At 48.2% G+C, this 26,030-nt stretch overlaps 1 protein-coding gene across 2 annotated transcripts in view; it reads right to left on the bottom strand.

The window, feature by feature from the left end:
- Positions 1–324: 324 nt before the first annotated feature.
- Hck (HCK proto-oncogene, Src family tyrosine kinase) overlaps positions 325–26,030 on the bottom strand; it is a 43,257-nt gene continuing 17,551 nt past the window's right edge. Inside the window, exons 3-13 of one of the 2 annotated variants that reach the window (XM_021181500.1) lie at positions 23,451–23,493; positions 22,639–22,738; positions 21,844–21,942; positions 20,458–20,561; positions 17,407–17,556; positions 16,845–16,997; positions 14,677–14,856; positions 13,212–13,288; positions 7,333–7,486; positions 2,791–2,922; positions 325–819 (exon numbers count right to left, since the gene is read on the bottom strand). In XM_021181500.1, the coding sequence (XP_021037159.1) occupies positions 617–819; positions 2,791–2,922; positions 7,333–7,486; positions 13,212–13,288; positions 14,677–14,856; positions 16,845–16,997; positions 17,407–17,556; positions 20,458–20,561; positions 21,844–21,942; positions 22,639–22,738; positions 23,451–23,493 (1,395 nt within the window). In that variant the 3' untranslated portion in view covers positions 325–616. The remainder of the gene's footprint in view (positions 820–2,790; positions 2,923–7,332; positions 7,487–13,211; positions 13,289–14,676; positions 14,857–16,844; positions 16,998–17,406; positions 17,557–20,457; positions 20,562–21,843; positions 21,943–22,638; positions 22,739–23,450; positions 23,494–26,030) is intronic. The other variant, XM_029474708.1, reaches the window with a different exon arrangement.

The following is a 26,030-nucleotide window of genomic DNA, read 5'->3' as shown; positions in this document are numbered from 1 at the left end:
ACAACCTCAGGTGTCATTCTCCTTTGAGATGAGTCTCTTATTGACTTGGCCCTCGCCAATTAGGCCAGACTGTCTGGACATCCTCTGGTCTCTACTCCCCTCACAGGGATGATAAATGCACACCAGCACACCCAGCATTTTTACATGGGTTCTGAAGATTGAACTTGGGTCCCTGGACTTACAGGACAAGCATCTTACTGACGGAGCCATCTCCCCACCTGGATTCTCGCTTGCCTTCATACTTCTGGCCTCTGGGATGATCATTCTCCATCTGATATGCCACACAGCAGGAAGGCCAACACATTTGGAGACAGAAGCTGACCCTTGGGGAAAGCCTTTGGCATTCATATCTTTTATTTAAATACTACTCTAACAGTTTACACTTAAATCACAGCTATAGATTGAATTCAGTCCTTCCAGGCAAATGAGAGATACCAACGTGGAGGCCCTGAGAGTGGCGGATTGCAGATGACTAGAGTCAGAAAGAGACTGTGAAGTCCTCCCACCCACTCAACAGCTGCAGTGTGTGTGGTGTGGTATCTGAGAGGGGGCCCAGCAAGTTGGGCGTGTCAAGGCACTGATGGGGCTTCTGGCTCTGCTCATGTCCTTCCTGCTGTCAAGGCTGCTGCTGATACTGGCTCTCAGTGGCCGTGTAGAAGTCATCCAGCACACTCTGGATGTATTCGAAGGTGGGCCGTTCCTCCGGGCGGTTCTTCCAGCAGCGGATCATGATACTGTAGAGCTCTTCTGGACAGTTATCTGGTCGAGGCATACGGTACCCATGCTCTAGTGCCCGAATCACCTCTGGGTTTGACATACCTGAAAAAGAGAAGTGAAATTAAATGTGTGTGTGTGTGTGTGTGTGTGAGGGAGGGGTGGCAAATGGAGCTGCAGTTATCATCTAACTGTGTGAGGAAGGGACAGAAACTAACTGTCCAATTGCTAAGTTTGTCCAGCCATCAAGACATGCCAGACCTCTTTTTTTGTTGTTGTTTTTGTTTTTGAGACAGGGTTTCTCTTTGTAGCATTGGTTGTCCTGGAACTCAGTCTGTAGACCAGGCTGGCCTCAAATTCAAACTGAAGAGATTCGCCTGCCTTTGCCTCCTGGGTGCTGGAATTAAAGGCATGCACCACCAGTATCTGGCAATGCCAGACCTCTTAAGGTGGCAGAACATTATCCAGCCTACTGTTTCTGCATCTCTTGGTCTGTTGTTTTATCTATCTATCCGTTTGTTTGTATTTATTTTTGAGACAGGGTCTTACTATGTAGCTCTGGCCATCTTAGAGCTCACTGTGTAGGCCAGCTGGTCTCAAACTCACTGAGATCCACCTGCCTTTTCTTCTGCCAGAACAAAGGGTGCAGGCTACCATGCCTACCTGGATTTTACTAGTGTACCCCCCCACACACACAAAGCCAGATTTAAGGTCACTCTGAACACGATCATTTCCTTATTCTAAGTTTACATCTGTTATCTCTAAAAACAACAATGAACTACCTATGATTACCAACTTTACTTTTATTTTTAGTATTTTTTAAAACTAAGGTGATTAGGGCTGAAGAGATGGGTCAGTGATTAAGAGCAAAACCAAAAAACTTTAAATATCTTAGTTGGACGTCCATCCTCTCTAGTGAATCACCCCAAATTTCCACAGCTTCTTCACTGTCAGGACAGCCAACCTTGGCTCTCTTTGCTTCTTTTGAAATGTGGCTCAGTTCATCAGCTTATTTCTGTTGTCTATGCCAACACCTGTCCCAGCTGCCCATGTGCCACCACCTGACCCAGGTGCCCATGTGCCACCACCTGCCCCAGGTACCCATGTGCCACCACCTGCCCCAGGTACCCATGTGCCACCACCTGCCCCAGCTGCCCATGTGCTACCACCTGCCTCAGGTGCCCATGTGCCACCACCTGCCTCAGTGTCCATGTGCCGCCACCTGCCCCAGCTGCCCGTGTGCCACCTTGATCACATACTTTCACCCATTCTCATGGAACTGAGGCCTGCCCCTCAGATTTATGTATTTATTTGTATTTTATGTGTATGAGTGTTCTTCCTCCATGTATATGTGTGCATATATATACCACGTGTATACTGGTGTCCTCATAGGCCATCACAGGACATCAGATTCCCTGGGACTAGAATGCGATAGTTGTGAGTTAGTTACCACATGGGTGCTAGGAACTGGACCCTCATTCTCTGGGAGAGCAAGTACTCTTAACCTCTGATCCACCTCTCCAGCCTCAAGTATCCACCTCTTAAAGGTAGAGATCATCCAGGTGTGATGCTGTAGACCTTTCGTCCCAGCACTTGGGAGGCAGAGGCAGATGGGTTTCTGGGACTTCAAGGACAGCCTGGTCTGTATATCAAACTTCAGGCTAGCCAGAGCTACAGAGTAAGAGTTTGTCTCAAAAAAAAAAAAAAAAAAAAAAAGTTGACTTCCTCTCAGCCTCATGCTATCCCCATGGCTTCCTAGACACTTGAGCAACACCCACAGCCATCTGCATACGCAGGCCATACCAGCTCTGGCTTCTCCAGATCTTCCCATCCACCTCCTGCTCAAATAGCTGAACTTTGATTGCTTGAGTGCAGTAAGGTATGGGAAAGAGGAGATAGCCAGCAAACCCCTTACACAAGCAGAGGGATGGTGGAGGGCAGTACCTCTGATTGCTATGAGAAAGGTGGAGAGGGACTGGGGGAAGATCAAGAGCTGAGTGTAATAGACATACTGACGAGATGGGCCATTGCCAGGTTGGGCTGGAGACACCCCTAAACTCATGTTCCTTTTCCTACCCGGGTAAGGGATCCGGCCATAGGTGACAATTTCCATCAGCAGGATACCAAAGGACCAGACATCTGACTTGATGGTGAAGGAACCAAAGTTGATGGCTTCAGGAGCTGTCCACTTGATGGGGAACTTGGCTCCTGCAGGGTTGAGCAGAGCAGAGTCACGGTGAGTCTGAGGAGCAGTGAGGGCTGGGGCTCTGCTAGGGTGAAGATATTCAGGACGGGGCACCTGCTGCCCTCTACAAATATTGATTTCCTTGCAATGTGTCCACACCCAGATCCCATGTTACCAAGGGACATTTGTCTTGAGGACAGACACTGGATCAAGGAGGATTGGAGCTGTGGATATAATGTGCGAGCTCACTCTGGGGGCTACATCCTTGATTCAGTTGCTGCCTGTTAAATGTAACGCTGATAAGTGGAAACCTAGAGGTTTTTGGGGATAAGGGATCTCTGGGGGGCTTGAGTCTAGGTTACAGCTGATACCTCACCCCATCTACTCCCCAGCTATGGCGTGCAGGAGAGGACTTCAGCTGTCGTCTGAGGTTTGCCCTAGTCGGAGTGTCCCTTCCCTATTCTTCCCTTCCTCCCTCTAGAATGGATTTGATGAGCAGTTTGTGGGTGTTTGTCTTAATTACAGTATAATTGGTGAACATGGTCTACAGGATATATAACTGCCCTTTGATTCAGGATTACGATACACTCACTGTAAGGCAAAATGCAGAAGTCAAAAATGCCTCGAACACTTAGTTACTGAACACTGTAGTTCAGCAACTGCATATCATGGCTTCTTTTTTGTTTTTTTCTGGTGATCTCTTGGCTAAATCAGAGCTGTAGCTCACTGCCCTGGCTCAGCATCATGAGGGAGGACAGTATATTGCTAGACATGGAAAGAGATCAAAATCCAAAGGGAGAGTATATTCATGCATTCATTCATTCACTCACTCACTCATTTTTATGAGACAGGCTCTCAATTCACTACATAGCCTAGATAGGATGGCCTTAATTTCCTGGTCCTTCTGCCCACTTCCCTAGTGTCTAGACTGGAGGCATGTACCACCATGCCCACCTTTGCATCATTTCTTCTCAATGCAACTATGTCTGCACCATCAGAACATTGGAGATAAATGACCAGGCTCTCGATCACTCTCTGCTGCCACCTGCTGTCCATGCCTTATCACGGCAGGAAGAAAACAGGCTGAGTGCTGAGGGGCAGGAACAGCAGTTGCCAAACTGCAGGGCTGTAGGGAAGAAGGAGCTAGAAGGCTGCAAGCAGTTCCATTTCAAAGACTTCAGCGGGACATTTGGTTTCATGGCTAGAGAGGCTAGACCACCGTCTCCGATGGCTTAATGTCCATAAGGCACATATCCCCCTAAACAGCCATAAGCCTGGGAGCCTTTCAGAGCTGGACATAAACCTGACTGGCTTCATCACAAAAGTAGCAGCACCAGAGGAAGGCCAGTCCTAGGGATAACTGAGGACACTTAGCCCTGGACTCTTGCTCCAGTCCAAACTGCCACGTTGACTCTGTTGTTGCCTTCACTTAGGGTTGGATCCTAAGTGGAAAGATGCCAGTGTCATTGCTGACACTAGCAACGGAGGCCTTTCCCCTGTGCTACTCTCTTAATGTGAGGCCCCGTCACATGATGCTAGTTTGAATTCATGCTCCCTGTCTTTTCAACTTACTGACAGCGGTGATGACACACCAGCTCGGTCGGGTCTGTTTTGTTCCCTAATTCACTTTCCATGTTACTGTGGTAGAAGATGCTTAAAGTCCTACCGCAGGCCTGAGCACCTAAAGCCCCTTTGTGTGATGAAAATGCTTGTGCTTTTAGGTGTCCCATAAAGCTATTTTTTTAAAACCATATACTGAGCCACCGCTAAGTTAAGAGACCATCTGTATGTTCTTTGGAATTCAGTGAGGCTTGTATTATGGCTGAGTAAGTGATTAAGTATTGACAAGTCTCAGCCCTAAAGGAAATATCCACATCTCTCTCTCTCTCTCTCTCTCTCTCTCTCTCTCTCTCTCTCTCTCTCTCTCTCTCTCACACACACACACACACACACACACACACCCTTCCCAGGCTCAGAAATCATCCAGAAAGAGGCAGTAGAGAGATTGATTGTAAAGCCATAGACAGTGGAGGAATGCTGCAAAAGAGGATTTTCTGGATGACAGGACCATAACACACCAGACCTCGAAGAAGCTATGTCTGCCTGCCCAAAACCAGCACAAGATCAACTGGACAAAATCCCAGCAGAGATGAGAAGTTGGCCTCTGAAGTCCCACCCCTAGCTGAGCAGTTGTGGCTACTAGGGGTGGGAGTGTCAGTTTTTGTCAGGGTTTGAGGACACCTCCAGCAGGAGTCAGTGCTCTCCTTCCACTACATGGATCCTGGGGCTTGAACTCAGGACCTCAAGCTTGGCAGCAGGCACTTTCACTCAGCCAATTTGCCACTCCTTTTCTTTTTAAACACTGGTCTTTTGAAATGACTAATTTTACGTGTAGGGGCATTTTGCCTGCATATATGTATGTGTACCACATGCATGTCTGGTGCCCTCAGCATCCAAAAGAGGGTGTTGGAACCATGGAACTAGGGTTAGATGATTGGGCGCCGACATATGAGTGCCAGGACCCAGGTCCTCTGCAAGAGCAGCAGCAAGTGCTCTTAACCACAGAGCCATCTCTCCAGCCCCTCCTTTCCTTTAGAGAGACAGGGTCTCCATATCCTGGGTTGGCTCCATGGTAACCCTCATCCCCCTGCATGCTGCGATTCACAGCCCAACTCTAAGTCAGCCATTTTCTTTATGTCATACTTCTCTTTTATGTGGTACTAAGGCTCAAACCCAGATCTTGAGCATGCCTGGTGGGCACTCTGCCGCCAAGCCACATCCTCAGCCACATCTAGAGAGTTCTCTCCATATCCCACTTATTCTTTACGGATTTAGATTATATATCCAACTTTTCATTTTATTTTTTGTACCTAGTTTAAACATCAAATCATAACATATCCAATGGTGTGTGTGTGTGTCACTGGAGACTGAGTCTAATACACATGTCAGGCAAGTGTTCTTCCACAGAACCACAGCCCCTTTACTTTTTATTTTGAGACAGGGTCAGTAACTACCCTGGCAGGCCTTGAACTTTTGATCTGTCTCCAGAGTAGCCTGCATTACAAGCCTGCACTTCTAGACCCAGCTAAAGTACACAGATACTTAAGGTCTGACTTTGATGATCTGTAGCTAAGTAGCCCCTTCAGAAGGCTCCTTCCAGCTATTCTGGGGCAGTACCTCCCTGCTTCAGCTAGCACTCCCCCCACCTCCCTTCACAGCTTTGTTGGTATAAGTGAATTTTACAGCTTTAATGATATATAATGCACAAGCTATAAAATCCACACATTTAAAGTGATGCTCCAATGATTTTTTTTTTTTTAAAAGACAGGGTTTCTCTGTGTAGCCCTGTCCAGGCTGTCCTGGAACTCACCCTGTAGACCAGACTAGCTTTGAATGCAGTGCTGGGAATAACGGTACAGCCACCACAGCTCCTGATGACTTTCATAATAGCGGAAGAATTGTGACTTGCACAATGTTTCATCACATGTAATCCAGCCCCATCCCTGGTGCTCAGGACCCCTTTCTTGAGTCTTCCATCCAGCCCTTGACAACCACTGTGCCATTCTGGGAATTTCATATCAAGGGTAACAGATATTGGTGCCTGGCCTCTACTTAGCATGTTCCCAAGGTTTCTGACAGTTCTCTCTGTTCTGTCACAGACACAGACACTATTCCATGGTATGGATGCTCACATGTTCTCCCTCTGATCATCAGCTGATGGACATCAGTTACAGTGTTTCAGTCTGGGGCTATCATGAATAACACTATGACCTTCATAGATGACTTTTGCCTGGTTTTGGATTCCATGATGTAGAACCTTCTGGCATCTACTCTGTTTAGATTCACTTCTTTCATCTGGATGTCACACCTCCCCTTTAGTTGCCCATGGCATCGGTGTGTGGTGTGATGGGAGTGAAGTCTATAGTCTTCTGTCAGTGAGGCCTCCACCACTGAATGCTACTCCCAGCCCCTGGTATGGGTTCTTAACTGCTGCGCGGTGCTACATTATGTGTGTGACACAGCTGATACGCACACCCTGTCTGTGGACATTTACATGGTTCTGGTTTTGTTTCCTGGGCATAGCATTACTCTCACCTCTCACTGTGACCTGTACTTGCTGAAGTCTTCCTATCGACCTGCTCTGAAATGTTCCTCTTCAAGTCTTGTGTGGTATTAACATTGGCAACCTGACAGGATCTAGAATCACCTAGGAGATGCCCCCTGGGTGTGTTTATGAAGGACTCTTTCTACATAGAGCTAATTGAGGTGGGAGGACCCATCCTGAATGTGGGTAGCACCTTCCATGGGCTGTGGACCACATGAAAAAGGAAAGATCGAGATGAACACCAGCATCTGTCTGTCTGCCTCCTGATTGATGCACGAGTCAGTCTAGGACAGATCTCTGCCCTTTCCAGGAGGGCAGCATTCCCTACCTTCCCGAGCTGTGTACTCATTGTCCTCGATGACCCGTGCCAGTCCAAAGTCAGCAATCTTACACACCAGTGATGCAGAGACTAAGATGTTGGCAGCCCGCAGGTCTCGGTGGATGTAGTTCCTCTGCTCAATGAAGGCCATGCCCTCTGAGATCTGTACCCAGAAGAGACAGTGTCATCCTCACATATTAGAAGCCCACAGAATCTGCTCCCAAAAAACTGGAAGACATCTGCATCAGCCCTGCATTTTTTTTTTTTTTTTTTTTTTTGGTCAGAAGGATCCTGGGCTCTCAACTGGCATTGTTCTGCCTGCCTATCTTAGGGTATTCTCAAGTCCTGGCTCTGCTTGTGGGCTCTTTTAGAACATCAAACTTCTGCAGAGCCCTTTGAGATGTTCTTAAGGAACAAGCAATGTGAATGTTTCTCCAGGACCCTCTGCCCCAGGTCCATCATGAGTGTACCAGGGAGAGCTTTGATCCCACATCCACCCTCCTGGGGACAACCTCACCTCAATATTCTCTCCTCACTCTTTTTTTTTTTTTTAAAGATTTATTTATTTTAGGTTTATGAGTACATTGTTGCCGTTTTCAGATACACCAGAAGAGGGCATCAGATCTCATTACAGATGGTTGTGAGCCACCATGAGGTTGCTAGGAATTAAACTCAGGACCTCTGAAAGAGCAGTCAGTGCTCTTAACCTCTGATTCAACTCTCCAGCCCTTCTTTCCTCACTCTTACATCATCCTTATCCTCAAGCCTGGAAAATTCGCCCTCTAATCCAACAGAAATCCTCAGATTGTCTATGAGTGCCTATTAAGTCCTTTGAACAGGAGGTAGGCACAGCCATTGCAGGCATGACCACCACAGAGAAAAGGCAAGACAGGGTACCAGAGGGAGGTGCAGAAGGTTCCATTGGATGGTTGTGGAAACTGCCTGGGGGAGGTGACATTTTAGCAGAGAATGGGGCGACCACAATCATAAGTGTGTTGAATAAGAACATCGCAGGCAGGGAGACTGCCACATGCAAAGGCAGGAGGACCAGCGATCCTAGAGTAACATAGAGCCAGGTAGCTAAGCAGAGGTGGGAAAGCTGAGCTTGGGAAGGCTGAGCATCCTCGAAGGTAGGAAAGGAATTTTACTCTGAGCATGAAGAATGATAATGGCAGACTTCACGAAGCCCTTCAGTGTAGCATAACTTAAGGACCACTGTGGCTCCAAGACAGTGTGAAGAATTCTTATTCTTAAAGCTTCTGGAAGAAAGACACATGGCTGTTAGGACAAAAGAGGTGGAAGATAAACCTCCATTGTCCAGAAAGCCTCATGAACAGTTTGCAGAACTACCTTGGAGCTCTGTGAAGGCAGACTCATTGTGACCCACTTTACAGAGATGCGTGTCCTGAATGTCAGCTTCAAACCAGACTGGCTCCAGATAGTCCAGGACTGCAGAAATCTGGAGGCTTGCACCCAGGAATTATCAGATGATGTTATCTGGGGTAACCCGGAGTGGCAGAGTCTGATCAGACAGCCTAAAACAGAGCTGGCCAGTAAACGCAAAGCCGGAGGGAACCAGGTAGTGCAATTGCAAAGAATGAACAGGAGGGGGCATCAAAAGCAGTGGAAATAAGCCAAGCTTTCCGAATGAAATCTCAAGAGTGATTTTTGCCTGGAATAGAGGTTGTAGTGGAGTGAGACGGGGTCTGGAGGTCTGGAGAGCATGGGAAATTTACAGGGCATCCTCAGAAGAGCAGTTTGCGAAGTTACTAGGAAGGTACCGCAGCTTAGTTAATACAAACTGATAAACACGGCAGGCTTTTTGTTTTAAAAACAAGCAAACAAACTATGGGCTCAGGGAGGGTTAGGGTCCAGAGTCATAAATAACCAGCTCATAGCTGCATAGCATGTGACTCTTACCAACCTCTGTGCCTAGTGCTTTCCCACTGGCCGACACACCTATATCACTGGTGCTTATGTGAGCTCAATGGGGAAGGTATGCTAACTCCACTTGGGAGGCAATGAAGCATCATGGCTAAGTGGCTCCAGAGTTGGACCAGCTCAACTTGATCCCTAAGCTTGTGACTCCAAGCCTGTCTCCCAGGTCTCATAGGGAGGCTAACCCCTAAGCTTGTACCACAGACAAGGACAGTGTCTGCCATCTAGTATTCACTTGAGAGGTGGCTAGTAATGTCATCAGAGCAGCCAAGCGCCTTGCTTAGAGCCACACTGGCAGAGCTGGGGCTAACACAAACACCCTGCATGTCACTCACACCCTGGGACCTGATGGTAATAAGCTGATGTCATTTCAAAACTACCTGGCAGGTCCCCAGGTACTAGAACTTGGGTCTGCTTCCAAGGAGCATCAGGGAATCACAGAACTGGTAAGCAGATACCAGCACAGTGCTCATACGTCTATGTGTGAGTGTGTATGTGTGAGTATGTATGTGTGCGTGTGTGAGTGTGAATAAGTGTGTATGTGTCTCTAATAATATAATACTGCTCTCTGCCAACTTCAATAGGAATAGCTTTCCTTCAAGAGGAAGATCTTCTTCCCCTCTCTCTTTAAATATAATTTATTTTCAGTTTTTCAAGACAGGGTTTCTCTATGTAGCCATAGCTATCTTGGAATTCATTTTGTGGACCTTGAACTCACAGAGATCTGCTTGCCTCTGCCTTCTGAGTGCTGGGATCAGAAGTGTGTACCACCACTGCCTAGCTATTTATTTTTATTTTATGTGCACTGGTGTTTTGCCTGCCTGCATTTCTGTGTGATGGTGCTGGATCCCCAGGAGCTGGAATTGCAGACAGCTGTGAACTGCCATGTGGGTGCTGGGAATTGAACCCTGGCCCTCTGGAAGAGCCACCAGTGCTCTCAACTACTGAACCATCTCTCCAGCCCAGGAGTAGCTCTATTAAGATATATTTTAAAGCTGGGCATGGTGGCTCACGCCTTTAATCCCAGCACTTGGGAGGCAGAGGCAGGTGAATTTCTGAGTTTGAGGCCAGCCTGGTCTACAGAGTGAGTTCCAGGACAGCCAGGGCTACACAGAGAAACCCTGTCTTGAAAAAACAAAACAAAACAAAACAAAACAAAACAAAACAAAACAAAACAAAACAAAACGCCCAAGATATATTTTAAAATCTATTGTATGAAATTTTATTTCACCGATAAAGCTGAGGCTAAAAACAGATATCAAACTTGAAAGCTGCATTTGATTTAGAATATTCTTGCTGTGCAGTTGGTTGAGTGCAGATGCAGAACCCACGGATACAGACTGTTCTTCATATGATGCCAGGTTCTCTAGAGCTATAGTTATAGGCGCTTGTGAGCCACCATGTAGGTGCTAGGACTGAATCCAGGACCTCTGGAAGAGCAGCCAGTGCTCTTAACCACTGAACCATCTCTCCAGGTCCTGGGATAATTTTGTTGGTTGGTTTTGGGTGTGAGGAATGGAACCTGGGGTCTTGTACATGCCACAGAAGGACTCTACATTTGAGCTATGTCACCATCCATGTAAGTCATCCATTCTTATGTAACAGATAAAGGCTTAGTAGCCATATTCCCCAGCTGCGGGAGTTGCTCTTGCTGTAGCTTTTGACTCTTGCTCACCAGCGAAGCCCCTGCTGCTTCCATGCTTATGCTTTAGTAACAAGCCAGACTATTGTTTCCCAGAAGACCGGGCCCACTGGGATGCAAGGGTCCGGCTTGATTTCCATATGCCTCTGGCATTCAGGGCTCTGAAAATAGAGCCTCTGCTTAGACCTCCCCAGGATCTGAGCCCCTGGTATTTGCATACTCAAAAGAGCTCTGACCTGGGTCTCCGCCAAGCTCAACCCTAGGTTCAGCCGCAAATTCTCAGTTCCCACTGGGCTGTATGCCACATCCCTTTCATCTGTGCCACCGTCTGGCTCAGGCTGACCAGGCTCAGCCGTTTCGTTGCCTTTTTGGCCTTTTGAACAGGCTGTTTCTTTTTGTCTAGAACGCCTTCCTTACCCTCTCTGCATGTGTGGAATTTCTAACCCCCAGGCTCCTGGAACTAGAGACCTCTTCCTCAGTGAAGCCTTCTCTGATGGCTCCTGGACCAGGCTGTGCATTCCCACAGCACCACTGTCCACCAGGTTTCCCCTGCAGAGAGTGGAGAGCAGGAGTTGATAGAAACTGGCTGTGCATGGAATGTGGCCGTGGGGCAGGTGAGAAAGAATGTTAGCTGGCTTTGTACAACGTTGGGAACAGAACCCAGGGTGTGTGCACCCAGGAAAGCTCTGGACGACTGAACCATTTTTGTTTTGCTTATTTATTTTAAATTGGGGTTTTAAGATGTGTCCCTGAGGCTTACATAGCCCCCTTCTCTCTGCTGAATTCTTGCTCTTCAGACTCAGAGCCAGGGCCCTGGGGGGAGGTGGTGGGCCTTTAAGAGAGCCCTTCCTTTAATGCCTGTGGTCTCATCTACAAGTAAACTGCATAAAGCCAGTGAGTGGTGTTTGCCATTGTCACTATTGTGGGAGCCACCCCCTCCCTCTAATCAGCCCTGCAGCTTAGGCCAGCTGCAGAGCCTCCCTGGGCTCAGTTTCCTCATGTGAACTTCACTTTTTTTTTTTTTTTTTAAATGACACACTCTGTAGCTCAAATCTAGCCTGGCCCTCCTGATCTTCCCTCTGCTTCCCGAGTGTTATGATTACAGTCATTCACCATTGTGTGCAGTTTGTACTTAAATTCTTCATACCTCCGTTTCAGGTCTGTAGGACGACGGAATGACAATTACCTTCCTACATTTGCCTGCCAGGACTCTGGGCTTGGCTGCTGTGACTGACTTTGGCCAATAGGGCATTGATAAGTCAGTGCAAAGAGAGGCTTACCCACTGCCTGCACCTTGGACAGGTCCCACTTGGAGCTCTGATACTGGGCTGTGAAGAAATACTGAGGGCTGAGAGGCTACACAGGGAGAAGTTATAAGAATGAATGTCACCTTGGACATGCTCCTCACACCACCTCAGTGCATAGAGTGCTCCATCTAGCCTGCTATAATCAGTCCAGAGAATCATGGGAAATATTCAGTGTTATCATTTCAGGCTACTAAGCCTTTATCTGTTGTATAAGAATGGATGACTTACATGGATGGTGACATAGCTCAAATGTAGAGTCCTTCTTTGGCATGTACAAGGCCCCAGGTTCCATTCCTCACACCCAAAACCAACCAACAGAATTATCCCAGGACCTGGAGAGATGGCTCAGTGGTTAAGAGCACTGGCTGCTCTTCCAGAGATCCTGGATTCAGTCCTAGCACCCACATGGTGGCTCACAAGCACCTATAACTATAGCTCTAGAGAATCTGGCACCCTCCTCTGACATCTGAGGGCACCAGACATTCATGTAGTACAGACTCATAGACAGGCAAAAGACCCATATAATAAAATTATCTTTTATGAAAAATTCCGTAGTTTTGATGTCAGCACTGTATGAGTTGGTTCATATGAAGAACAGTCTGTATACGTGGGTTCTGCATCTGCACTCAACCAACCGCACAGCAAGAATATTCTAAATCAAATGCATCTATATTCAGTGTCTATAGACTTTAAGTGGTCATTATCTCTTATACAATACAAAATAATAACTGTTTACATAGCATTTGTGTTAGATTCCATAAGCCACCTAGAGATGCTTTAAGTAGCATGCAGGGGAATGTGCCTAGGGAAAATAGTATATTTACAGTAAATATACTATTTTCTATAAGGGACTTTAGCATACAGAAGTCTTTGAGTACTTGGAGTACTGTGACTAGTCCTTGTGTGTGTGGGGAGCATGAGTATTCACACAAAAGACACAGAGCACGCAAATGATGTCACCTTTCCTGTCACCTCTCCTGACTGTCGCTGGCACAGCTCACCTGGGCTGAGAAGTCAATGAGTTTTGGCAGTGGCTGCTTGCTGCCTTCTTCACTCTTGAGAAAGTCCAGCAGGCTTCCTGCAGAGGGGAGTGAGAAGGAACATGGACTCCTTAGTGAGAAATAAGTAACAGTTTTTCATAGCAATAGAGATCTTTCCTCTTTGCAGTACAGGGACTGAACCCAGAGCCTCACACATGCTAGGCAAGAACTGAGTTACATCTCCAGCCAACCTCCTCCTCCTCCTCCTCCTCCTCCTTCTCCTCCTTTCTCTTGTTTGTTTTTTGAGACAAAGCTTCTCTGTGTCATCCTGGCTGTCCTGAAAGTCGATTTGTAGACCAGCCTGGCCGGCCTTGAACTCACAAAGAGATCTGCCTGCCTCTGCCTCTCAAGTTCTGTGATTAAAGGCAAGCCGGGTATGACTTTCTTCTTGAGCTAGTGCCTTGTTATATTGTTCAGACTGGTCTCTGATTCCCAGGCTCCAGCTATTTTTCCACTTTAGCTAGTAGATTAGTCTCGCCTCCCAGCATTTATCCCTGCCCAGCTGCAGTGCTAGTTAAAGACACATCTACTTATTGCTTCTAGTGTCTGAGTGCTACAGCTTGAATTTTTCTGAAAGGACTTTTTAGTTGCTTTGGTTGATGCAGCCCCATGGACCTGGGTGTCCAGGGCTTGGCTTTAGAAAGCTGGCTGGTTGTAGATTTGTAGACTTGAAAAGTAGAAAAAGCTTTGAGTTTTCAAGTCACATTGGATGTTGTATGAGATGTTTATCCAGAAATGACCAGGGACTGAAAATGACTATAAACCAGCTATTCTAAAACTAACTAACTAACTAACTAACTAACTAACTAACTAACTCTGAGAAGCCAGGTGTGGAGACACACATCTGTAATCCCAGCACTTGAGAGGCTGAGGCAGGACAGCTACGAGATTGAGGCTAGCCTGGGCTACATAATGAGTGCCAGGACAACCTGGGCTACAGAGTGGAATCCTTTCTCAAACATTCCTGAAATATGCTGAATAATCCCAAGGTACAGTGGCCCAAAGCTAAGTAGCCTGAAGTGACAACATGAACATTGTCATGATTCTGTGGGTTGGTCATAGCAGAACCAACCACACTGTGAAGTGAGGTGACACAGGTGGAACATTCAAGATGAAGTGGCACCTTTATGGTCTTTCTCCATGTGTCTTCTTGTCCCTTAGAACTTGGAGCAAGACTTCTTTACAGCCCAGCACTGAGGTTCCCAGGTATGAGTCACAAGGAAGCCATGTGATTCCTTTGTCGCCCAGAGGCTCTGCAGCCCCTGCCCCTCCTCTCCACCAAGCTCCCTTCACAGGATTGCACTCTGCCAGCCAGAAGGCTGGAGTGTAGGTGCTCTGAGGTGGATGTGCCAGAAGAGCCACACCAAGGTCATCTTGGAGACCGAAAGGGGTCAGCTTGGGCCACACTCTATCCCCGCCCCCGCACCTTTGGCCATGAACTCCGTGACAATAAAGATGGGCTCCTGAGAGACCACAGCGTGTAGCTTCACCAGTTTGTCATGCTGCAGCGACTTCATCAGGTTGGCCTCAGCCAGGAAGGCCTCCACAGACATGCTCCCTGGCTTCATTGTCTTCACCGCCACTTTGGTGTGCTTGTTGTAGGTGGCTGGGGAAAGCATGGAGCACGGAGGGTGGTTAGGACCCAGCAGCCCTGGAGGAGCCCTCCCTGCCCATCTTAAGCCTTTAAGACAGAGAGAGGGCACAGTTGTGGCCTGGACACCGGTTCCCTGTCTAGCTGAGTACAACTGAAACACCTAAGTTCTCTGGGCTGTCTTCCTCACCCACTAAGTGGAAGGGATAAGCTCTCACTGAAGGGCTATTTGCAAGACTATAAAATCCTGGGCTTGGGGCACACGTCTGTCATTCTAGACACTTGTCACTCTCAAGACAGTGAAGTAGGAGGACTGGTGGCTCCAGGCCATCCCATGACTCAGAAGACAAGGGTTGAGACTGGTGCTCAATGGCACAGAACTTGCTTAGAGCATACAGGATACTGAGTTTAATCCCTGGGTACTAACTAACCCTTAAGCTACCAGTTAGACTGCAACACAAGCCTGCATAGTGTGTAAGCTTAACGCTGCCTTGAAACAATTACCATATCCATTATGCCCCGTAGGCTCTGCTTGGCCTGATCACACCTACTTTTCTATCCTTGTCATTCACTAAGGTCACTTCTGATACATGCTCAAACTAGAGACTGAACCAGAGTCTCATACTAGGAAAGTGCACTGACACTGAGCTATATCCCAGCCCCCTTCTCACGTTTTATTTTGAAGCAGGGTCTTACTAAGTTGTTCAGGTTGGCCTTGAACTTGAGTCCTCCTGTCCCAATATATAGCTGGGATGGTAGGCATATATCACTAGGCCTGACTCAATAAATTCACTCTTGCTTTCTTTTTAAAAAATAATAAAATAAATTACTCTGTCTCTCTGTCTCTCTCTGTGTTTCTCTCTCTGTGTTTCTCTCTCTGTCTCTGTCTGTCTGTCTGTCTCTCTCTCTGTGTATGGTGTCTGTGTGTGCACATGTATGTAGGTCAGAGGATGATCTTTACCAGCAGTTCCCTCTTTTCAGTGTGGGTTTCTGGGTTTGAACTCAGATCATCAGGTGTTTGCAGCAAGCCCTCTTACCCAGTGAGCCATCTCTCTGGCCTCACTCTGGCTTTCACACATTAACCACCCTGCATACGCCTGTCCCTCAAGTCCTCAGCTGCAGGGACTTGCCACACACTGTTCTCTTGCTCTATCCCACCCTGCTTCATTTGGTGGCTATGGTCTTATACATGCTTTTCTTTCTCTGTGTGTCTTGGATGCCAGGAAGCTCAAATCCAGATCTGTGGTGTTTGTAGAGAGAGCATGGGGTCTCATGGGACTGTTCTTATTTTGTTTGTTTGTTTGTTTTGTTTTGTTTGCCCCAGCTTTGCTTCTCAGATCTGTCTTTCCTCCTTGCACTCCCTTATGGCTTCATTTACTCAGCACCAGGCATGTAGCGGGCTCTTGGTAAATGTAGTTGAGCCACAGGCTTTTAAAACTCACTTTATCTGGCTGAATGTTTGCATCTCTACAAGCTGCGTCCTTTCCATCTGCCACACAGGGGAGTGTTAACATGGTGGGTCAGGTATTGTGACCATCTACCTCTCCATGAAACAGGAATTGCTGTTCTCAAGGTACTGGGCCAAGGACCACAGGGGTGTGCTGGCCTTTCTGGTGTCCCATCATGTCTGGAATGTCACTGGACACTGTGGCTCATGATCTGAGCAGCTTTGTCTTTAGTTGCCAGCATCGGACTCACTTGAAAACCCAAGCCTTTCCCCTCACTATGAATTTTCACCATCACAAGAGGTCCCGAGTATGCCAGCCCCACAAGGTAGCCTGTTCCCAACTCCACACAACTCCCATCCAGGACTCGAGGAGTTCTTTGACCTTCAAGCCTGGCCACAAAGGCAAACTAATGATTTCCCAGTAGACAATTTGGTTTGCTATCTGAGGAGTGGCCTCCTGTGGTTATTATTTAAATTCCCCACTGCTGGGTAATATCTCTGTACCCTCAGGGCCCTCCCAGCTTGGGCTTTGTGGACTCTGGCCCCAGCTCCTTACCCATCCACACTTCTCCAAACTGCCCAGCTCCAAGTTTCTTCTCCATCTGGAGGGATTCTCGAGGAATCTCCCAAGCATCTTTCTCCCATGGCTTCTGGGGTTTGGAAGACACACAGGGCACCGACAGCTTCTGGCAGAGCCCATCCTTCCCCTCTGAAACAGAGTGCCCAGTCAGCAGGTGGGACATCCCCCAAATCGCAGAGCATGATGAATGACACCTGTATAGCTCCACCCTCATGTCCAACCAGCCTAAACCTTCAGGGGTGTCCAGCATGACTGCCTGGCAAGGCCAGGACGTCTGAGTGCAGAACTGCATGCCACTGGGGTTCTGAGAGGCAGGCCCCTCCCAGTGGGGGCTCGTGGTATGATACAGTACTTGCCTAGCAAGCAATAGACTCTGGTTCCTTCTCCAGAACCAAACAACCATTGCAAAGCCAAGCCAAGGTGCTGAGGAATAAAAGCTGTGGCTAGTGACTGCATCACAGCAGGGCCACACTGTGCAGTGATGAGCCGCTTAGGCTCTGCAGTCAAATGTGGAGGCGTGGCCTCGAGCAAGACTCACTCTTGTAATGGAGCACGAGTTCCTGCAGGCTGTTGAAGGTGCTCCTTGGAGAGATGTAGAAGCCTCCACTGTCCAGCGTCCGGATCTTATAGTGCTTCACTGTGTCTCCGTGCTGGGGGTCAAAGTCTCGGACAGACAACGAGTAGCTCCCTGTATTGGTCCAAGAGAAGCCCCTCAGAATGGCACCTTAGAAGCCTGCTACCTGATGTCAGTACCTTGGCATCCTTATGATGCTTACAGGCCTCTCCTGGCACAGCTGGGCATGTGCTACCTGGGCAGAAGCTCATTTCATTAAGAGTGGGCTGAGGCATTGGGCTGCCTGGGTTCCCATTCCAGCTCTGCAGTTCTCATCTGTGAGCCCTTGACCAAATGACCACTGGCCCTTTTTATGCCTCAGTTTCCTCGCCTGTAAAATAAGAGTTGTTATGCCTTTCCATCTCATCAGTTTGCCCCATGATTAACAGAAGTAATACTTGTAAGTGACTTGGAAAAGTAAGCTGACTGTCACTATCGCTTCATTATTTCTGATCCATCATCTATTCATCTATCTATCTATCTATCTATCTATCTATCTATCTATATCTATCTTTTATACCATTTATCTGTCTGTATCTATTTAGTGAAGAAAAAGCCAAGATACTATACTAATTTGAGGGAGGGAGAGAGAGAGAAAGAGAGAGAGAGAGAGAGAGAGAGAGAGAGAGAGAGAGAGAGAGAGAGAGAGAGAGAGAGAGAGAGAGAGAGAGAGAGAGAGAGAGAGAGAGAGAGAGAGAGAGAGAGAGAGAGAAACAGAAACATACAAATAAAAAGAACAAAGAAAATCTGGTCTGATTACTAAAGTGTGAAAATAGGCACTGTGGTCAGCTGCATAGTATCCAGGATGCTCTTATGTGAACACCTGCAGCTGGGAAATATGTGACCTTACATGACAGAGTGTCCAGGGGGGTCCCAGGGAACTCAGAGGGGTCCTTAACAAAGGGACTCAGTTTGTGAACGTGCTGGTGGAAATAGGTGTTGGAGAGGAACAGCCATGAGCCAAGCAGCACTTGTGGCCTTTCAAAGCCCACAAGGACAGAAAATGAAATGGACCTCTGCCCCCGCCCCCACCAGACTCCAAAATGAGCCAGCCCTACAGACATCTTGACCAGAGCCCAGCAAACCCAGACTCTTGGCTTCCAGAACTGAGAGATAATACAGATGTGTGGCTCTAAACTGTCCAGCTTACAGTAATATATGATTTGGGTTATCACACAGACCAGAGACACACAAGCCTTCCAATCTGTGACCGCAGTCCACCACGTGTGAGCTATGTTACCTAGTTTCTCTGCCTTTCATTTTTCCTCCTTCTTATAACAGCACAATGTCATTGAGGGAAGTTTATATTGTTGAATGACAACTGACAACAAGCCAAGCTGTTCTAATCATGCTGGCCAAATGAACAGTGAATGACAGGAACAGTGTGAGTTTTCATCAATTAAAATTACTTGGATCATATCATTCATGTAGTGAATAGTCTCACGAGGCAGATGCTTTATAGACGTATCAGCCTCACTTTATAGGTGACATACTCACTTGGAGTCACACAGCTGGCAAGTAGCACATTTGGGTTCCAAGGCTGTCCAGTTGGCTCCTTCTTAGCCTATCCCAGTCAAGGGGAACCTGGTGTACCTGGTGCTAGACAGGGTGTGCAGGATCTGGAAAGCAGCCAACTGCTTGGGACTGAGTTCTAAATCAGGCAGATCCCCAGCAAGCCCCCTCCTCCAGGGGGCTGTGGAAGCGAGTCCAGCCCACCCTCCTGTCCACAGGTCTGCCACTGGGCTGTTGGTTTCTTTGCCTTTCAGTCGAACTAGACAGGTCAATCTCTAAGCTACTCTAGGCACAGCGGGAGACAAGCTGGGCCTCCCTGCAGCCTAAATACTGACAGACCTCAGACAGAGACCAAATGGCTGGTCCCAGACTCTCAGATGCCTTTGATGTCCCCCAAACTAGATGCCTCATAGTACCAACCAGGTCACACTTTATACAGCTGGCTTGGCCTGTTCAAATCAAGTGGTCTGAGTTCAAAGAGCCAAAGGCTCACTGTGCATGTGGAATCTGAAATCATGCACACAGCATGGAGCGCTGCTGCCTGGGGAAACTCACCCAGGGGGATGCCAGTCGGAATCAGTCTATGTGGTTCGGGGTGACTCTTTTTCTCTAGATAGGGTTTCTTCACTTGATCTTAGCCAAAAGGCCGAGAAGCGATTAGATAGGGTTTCTTTATGTAGCCCTAGATGTCCTGGTACTTGCTCTGTAGACCAGGCTGGCCCTGAACTTAGAGATCCCCCTGCCTTTGCAGTGTATTTATTTTATTTTTAAACTGTGGTCACCCATTCCATATGACTCTTTGCCAACACGGAGATTTTGGGACAAGACTTTTGACACCAATGACATCTTCCCATCCACAGGCCCACAAAAGAGCTTCCTCCCTTACATCTTATGGGGTAGGGGACATGCATGTCACTGTCATGCTTGTAGAGGTCAGAGGACAATCTTCAGCTGTTGGTCCTTCCTCTTTATTGTGTAGGTCCTGGGGATGGAACTCAGCTTGTCAAATGACCTCGGGCATCTCCAGCTAAGCCATCTCACTACCCCTCCCCCACTGATAGAGAATTTTAGGTGAGTCTCAGAGGCACAGGGCCAGGCCCTGCTTTGGGTTCTATCTCACATAGCGCCGTTTCCTCTCCTGGGAGGAATGGGACTTGTGGACAGGACAAAGTAGTGTGGCTATTTTAAAACAGACCAGGATCTAGTGGGGACCAAGTTTCAGCATGATGTTTGTTTGCTTTGGGGGCTCAAGCCACTTCTGATGCTCTAAGCCTGCATCTTCTAGAACTAGAAGAAGCCACCTAGTCCAGGCCCTTAACCCTCTTCTTGCTCAGAGCAGCAAATGACAGGAAAAAACTTGGCAGTATGGACACTTGACTGAGCTGTTCAATCCTCCTCAGAGGACTTCCCTAGGGTCGGAGAGGCGCCTTGCCTGGGCACAGGAGGAAGGAGGGCTGGCATCACCTTTGGTGGTCTCACTGTCCCGGATCATGAAGGAGCCCAGCATGTTGCCTGGAGCCAGGAGGTGGCGCTCTGCATCCTTCCGGCTGATCCCCTTGAAGAACCACCTGTCAGGAGTGAATGAGGGACAGTGTGGGACTCAGAATGGAACAGCCTGCCCTGCTCACGTGCTGCCCCAGGCCATAGAGAGCACAGCCCACTCAGAAGTCGGGGCCCAAACACCTGACCTCAAGAAGCATTGTTTTTCTTTCTTTTTAGGGAGTGGGTCAGTGGGAAACAGCTATAATTTTTTTTTCCTTCTTTGCTATTTTGGATACTTATGGGAAAGTTCATTTCGTAGTGGCTGAAGTTCTTTTCATCCTCATGAGAATAAGGAGCAGTTCGTGTACCACAATGGGGAGAGAGTCCCGAACAGATATCAGCATGCCTGCCAGGTGACTTTTGTTCTATGGATCTCTGCTGCCTCAGTTATCAATAAGCCAGAAAGATAGTTAACATTCATAGTTTCCCACCCCCACCCGGATACAGCATTTTATTATATAGCTCTGCTGTCCTGGATCTCACTATGTAGACCAGGCTAGCCTTGAACTCACAGAGATTCATATGCCTCTGCCTTCCGAGTGTTGGGATTAAAGAACTGTGCCACTAAGCTTAGCTCATTTGTCAATTAAAAAAATATTAATTATTTCTCTCTCTCTCTCTCTCTCTCTCTCTCCTATATGTATGTGTTTGTGTGTGTGTGTATGTGTGTGTGTGTGTGCACGCTCGCGAGTGCTTGCATGGGCATGTGTGAGCTGGTACCCAGGAAAGCCAGAAGGGTGTGAGATCCCCTAGAGCTGGAGTTACAGGCAGTTGTGAACCTCCATCTTCAGGTCCGGAAGGGCAGCCAGTGTTCTTAACCATTGACTTCCGCCCCAACTCATCAAGAGCTTATACATGATCGTCACCTTTATTCTTCTTATTTTATAGTGCTCAAAGCAGAGAACAGAGAGGATAAGGGGCTTGTCTGGGGCTACACAGCATAGAAGTGGAAGAGTTAGGATTAGAACCTAGGCAGTCTAACCCCAGAGCCCAGGTGTGAGAGCTCAACACTCAAGAGGGAGGGAGGCAAACAGTGCGTGTGCAGACAAAAAAAAAAAAAAAAAAAAAAAGCAACGTCCCTTTTTGCCTGTGGGATATATTCAGAAGGAAGTAAAAACACCTCTCCGAGAGAGTCACAGAGGGACCATTTTGAACAGGTCTGAGACCTGAAGCATGGGAATGACCCAGCCAAGCCAAGAGCCCCAGGCAGAGGGTGCCAGACAGGGGAGAGAGTGTGTGCAGAGATGCTAAGGTGGCAGGCCAGTTTTGCTCCGGCCGCCTTCTGGAAGGCAGAACTGGAACACTTACTCCTCCGTCTCCAAAGAGTTAACTCGAGCCACATAGTTGCTTGGGATGTAACCTTCCTTCCTGGTAGCCAGGGACCGCGCCTTCCACCACTCCCCACACCTAAGGAAAAGGAGGGAGAGAGGATCAGCTGGCACAGGAACCTTCTACAGCCTGCTGTGGCCCCCGCACCTGGGTCTAGAAGCTCTCCTTCCCACCCCAGGAAGCCAGGAGGGGCAGGGAACCTAGCACGTGCTGAGGAGTCTCCACAGGAGTCTGGACTGAAATCACAGTCTGGGGCTTTGGATCCATTCTTTTTCCTGGACTTGGGTCCTTGGCTGGACTACCTGACCCAATCCAGGATCTGTGTTCTGGAAACACTCACACTGGTTCAGCTGCAGCCCTAAGGAGAAGGCCGCGGGCTCAAGAGTTTGGCTACACATGACGAGGTATTATTCCCAGATCTCAGTACAAGCTGAACTCTTGTAAGAGGTCCTGATGATGAAGACTGTGACTATCACAGGTGGGGAGCTCAGAGACCCTGGGATTTCTACAGGGGCCAGGCCCACAGGGCAGCCTGGAGCCCAGACACTTAGGCCTCTATCCCTTAGGAAGGCTTTGTGGAGAGCCTGTCAGAGAGGACATAGTTTCCATCTCTGGTTTTGTTACTAAGCGGTAGGTCCTATATGGTGTGCAGTCAGATTCTCATCATTTACTCCCAGAATTAGGCTGTGGGGCTCTTTAAAGATGCAAAACAGAAGTGTAGCTAAGCCCTGCAGGTGGGTGTGTCTCAAGGGGGGGGGGCAGGCTAGAACTCACTCCTCCAGAACCATCATCTGGTCTCCCTTCTGGAAGCTGAGGTCTTCACGGTGAATAGCCTCATAGTCGTACAGTGCGACCACAATGGTGTCCTCAGAGCCTGCCAAGAAGGGAGATGCCAGGATGGGTCCCCGTGCCATTCCCCCCAGTTCCCGAGTCCTTTGCACCAGAGCAGCCCCCTGTGCTGGGGTCTGTGCTGGTTAAAGCCTTCAGGGCTCTGTTCACACCACTGGACAGCATTCTAGAAAGACAAGGGCAAGGAGCTCAGGTAATTCAGAGACTATTCAGGGGTGCTGGTTAGTTTTTGTCACCTCGACACAAAGTGGAGTCACCTGGGAAGAGGGAACCTCAAAGATAGAGTAGGCCAATCAGATTGACTGGTGGGGAAGTCTGCAGGGGATTTTTTTTTTCTAGATTGATGGCTGTTGTGGAGGAATTGGTGGCTGGCTGGCCCACTAGGAACCATGGGCTCCCCCTGAACAGCTGCTTTTGGGTTTTGTATAAGAAAGCGGGTTGAGCAAACGGGGAAGCACCTTTCTCTGCTTCAGTTCCTGTCTCTAGCTAACGGCTGGGTTCCCATTCTGCCACTCTGACGTCCCTCAGTGACAGACTGTGACCCACAGACTGCGAGATGAGACAAACCCTCTCCTCCCCCAAGTTGCTTTTGGTCAGAGTGTATTAATCACAACTTCACAAAAACCAAATACAGAGGTTTTTTTTGTTTTTTTTTTTTTACTTTCCCCCATCAGTTACAACTCAGAACCTACTAATGGATGTATCTGATGCTGAGGCCCAAGCTTCCAGATACTCACCCTCCACAAACCCTGGGGGCATGCTGTTGCTGTTGTTTGGTCCCTGCAGGAAGAAACAGGAAAAGGACATGAGTCTGAAATTGTGAGGAGCCTGTGTTGAAAAGGTCACCCTTTTCAACCCACCTGGGGTCTTGGTAGGAGAGAATTACAGACACAGGCAGGGTCACCTGGCATGATAAAGAACAGAGTCTGTACATGGAGAGAGCTATCTTAAAGTGTGATCGGGACCCTTGCCTTGAAATCCTGGGAAGGGCTAGGTTGGTCCTCCCACCCAGTGAGGGAACTGGTGCAGATCTGTGTTGTTTAGAGATCTCTGAAGGTATCTTGGGTTTCTCACGAACAGACTCCATCATGTGCATGGAGCGATCTGACCAAAGGGACACTGCCTTCAGAACCACAGGTCTCCAAGTATCACTTAGATGACATCACACAAATTCCTGGGTGAAAATGGCTACTTCTGCTGACCATCACATTCCTGAAGCTGGACATGGAGGTGCACATATGTAATGCCAGCACTGGGAACCGAGCAGGATTCCCATAAGTGCCAAGCATCCTCCTGGACTAGAGAGTGAGAGCCTGTCTTCCAAAGCAAGCACTCACACAACTCATTATGTCTATATAAAGCAAGTATATGTATTTCCTGTGGATACCTACTTGTAGTGTGGGGGTAAATCCACGGAAAAGGGTTTTTAATGTGTCCACAGCAAACTGACAGTGATTGTTGCTTTTAGGGGGTGTGGCACTTGCAGGGCTCCATAATTCATGACTTCTCATCGTCAATAAGAGGGTGCCTCACATCACACATGCTGCTAGACATTTGAGGAGGCACCGAGGGATGCTTGGTTTTTGTTCTGTTTTGTTTTGAAAGACTCTCAAAGGTTCTGAGATGTCCTTGTAAGAGGCCTGTGTCATCCTGGGTTTCTCAAACAGATTTGGCCTGGGGACACCTTCTGAGACATACTTTCTTAACTTACTGCCACCTCTGGGTGAGCACTGCACAGGAGGGAATAACTCGACAACTGCACCCCTTCAGCTGTCCTCAGGATCAGGCCGTACACATCAGGAGAAAACCCAGGAATGGCTTCTCAGGGCAACACTACCAGATCAGGATACCAGCAGTGTGAGAAGTTTGTATAGCCACAGGCTGTGCTAACGGAGGCCAAGTGCAAAGAGAGAGGGGATCATGACAGTCGCCTGCCTTTCTCAGGCAAAGTCCTGCTCTGAGCCTCAAAATTTAGAGACTGAGGACTTGTGGGACAGAAGTCTAGGCCTCCTGTCCTGAAAAGGAGGGCTCAGAAGGGCTAGACTCGAGTTTGATTTTGCCTTCAGTCTGTGGGCTATCACTGTGTGAAGGGACTGGATGTGTTTGGAGGCAGGCATGGGATAAAGAAAGGAGGGCTATACATAACTGACCTCCTTTTAACATGAGGAAGAACTTAAAAAAATATCATGTGTGTTCTGTGAGTGCATGATGTGTAAGTGTGGCTGCTGCTGCTGTCATAGTGCACATGTGCCTGTCAGAAGGGACCGGTGGACTCGTTTCTCTCCTTTCACCTTTATGTGAGTTCTGGGGTCTTAACTCAGGCAGTTAAGCTTGCAATGCAAGCACCTTTACTCCTGACCCATCTCACTGACCTAGGAAGAGCTTACTTGCTTACTTACTTAATATTTTATGTGCATTTGTGTTTTGCCTGTGCATATGTCTACATGAGCATGTTGGATCAGAAAGAAGTGAGTTGCCATGCAAGTCCTCTGAAAGAGCAGTCAATGCTCGTAACCTCTGAGCCATCTCTCCAGACCCCAGGAAGAACTTCTTAAGGGACCGGTGACTGCACTTTGGGAAGCACTAAGAATGGTGGGCTCCTCTCACCACTCACAAGTGAAGGAAAGGATCAGGGGCTGCTAAGCAGCCACAGCGCCAGGCTTGGAGTTGAAAGACCCTGGGCTCGATGGCTTCTCAGATGCCTGACCTCCTCACCCAGAACCACCAAGATTCTTTGAACCCTGATGGCAAGCAGTATCCTCCTGCTTCCCAGGTCCAAGTGAAGATTGCCAGGGACACACCTGCTCCTTGTGCCTAGGACAGAGTGGGAGTCTGGAGACAATACTAACAATTACACCTGCTATGCAGCTGTGCGTACAGCCATGGCCACTGCTCCTGTCATTTCCTGCTGTAGTGCTCTCAGTGGCTGTGTGCTGTGGCTGCCACCACTATTACCCTATGACCACCTCAACCACAGCACCTGGTGTGAGCGTTCACCTCTGCCTCAGCAACTCTCACTTTTATGTTCCTGCCAACCACGTGGTCTTTGTTAGGTCATTCCTCCTCCAGAGTCTGCTTGTTTTGTTTTTTTGAGACAAGATCTCTCACTGGCAGAACATCCTCGGATTAGATTAGGCTGTCTGACAGCATGCCCCAGGAATCTGCTTGCCTCTGCCTCTCCACTGCTGTGATTATAAGCGTGTACCTCCATAGCTGGCCTGCCTGCCTTCCTTCCTTCCTTCCTTCCTTCCTTCCTTCCTTCCTTCCTTCCTTCCTTCCTTCCTTCCTCCCTCCCTCCCTCCCTCCCTCCCTCTCTC

This window comes from Mus caroli, chromosome 2 (assembly GCF_900094665.2).
Source record: "Mus caroli chromosome 2, CAROLI_EIJ_v1.1, whole genome shotgun sequence".
NCBI classification, from domain to species: Eukaryota; Metazoa; Chordata; class Mammalia; order Rodentia; family Muridae; genus Mus; species Mus caroli.
The sequence above is the reverse complement of the archived record's forward strand: the minus strand, read 5'-3'. Positions and strand labels throughout refer to the sequence as shown.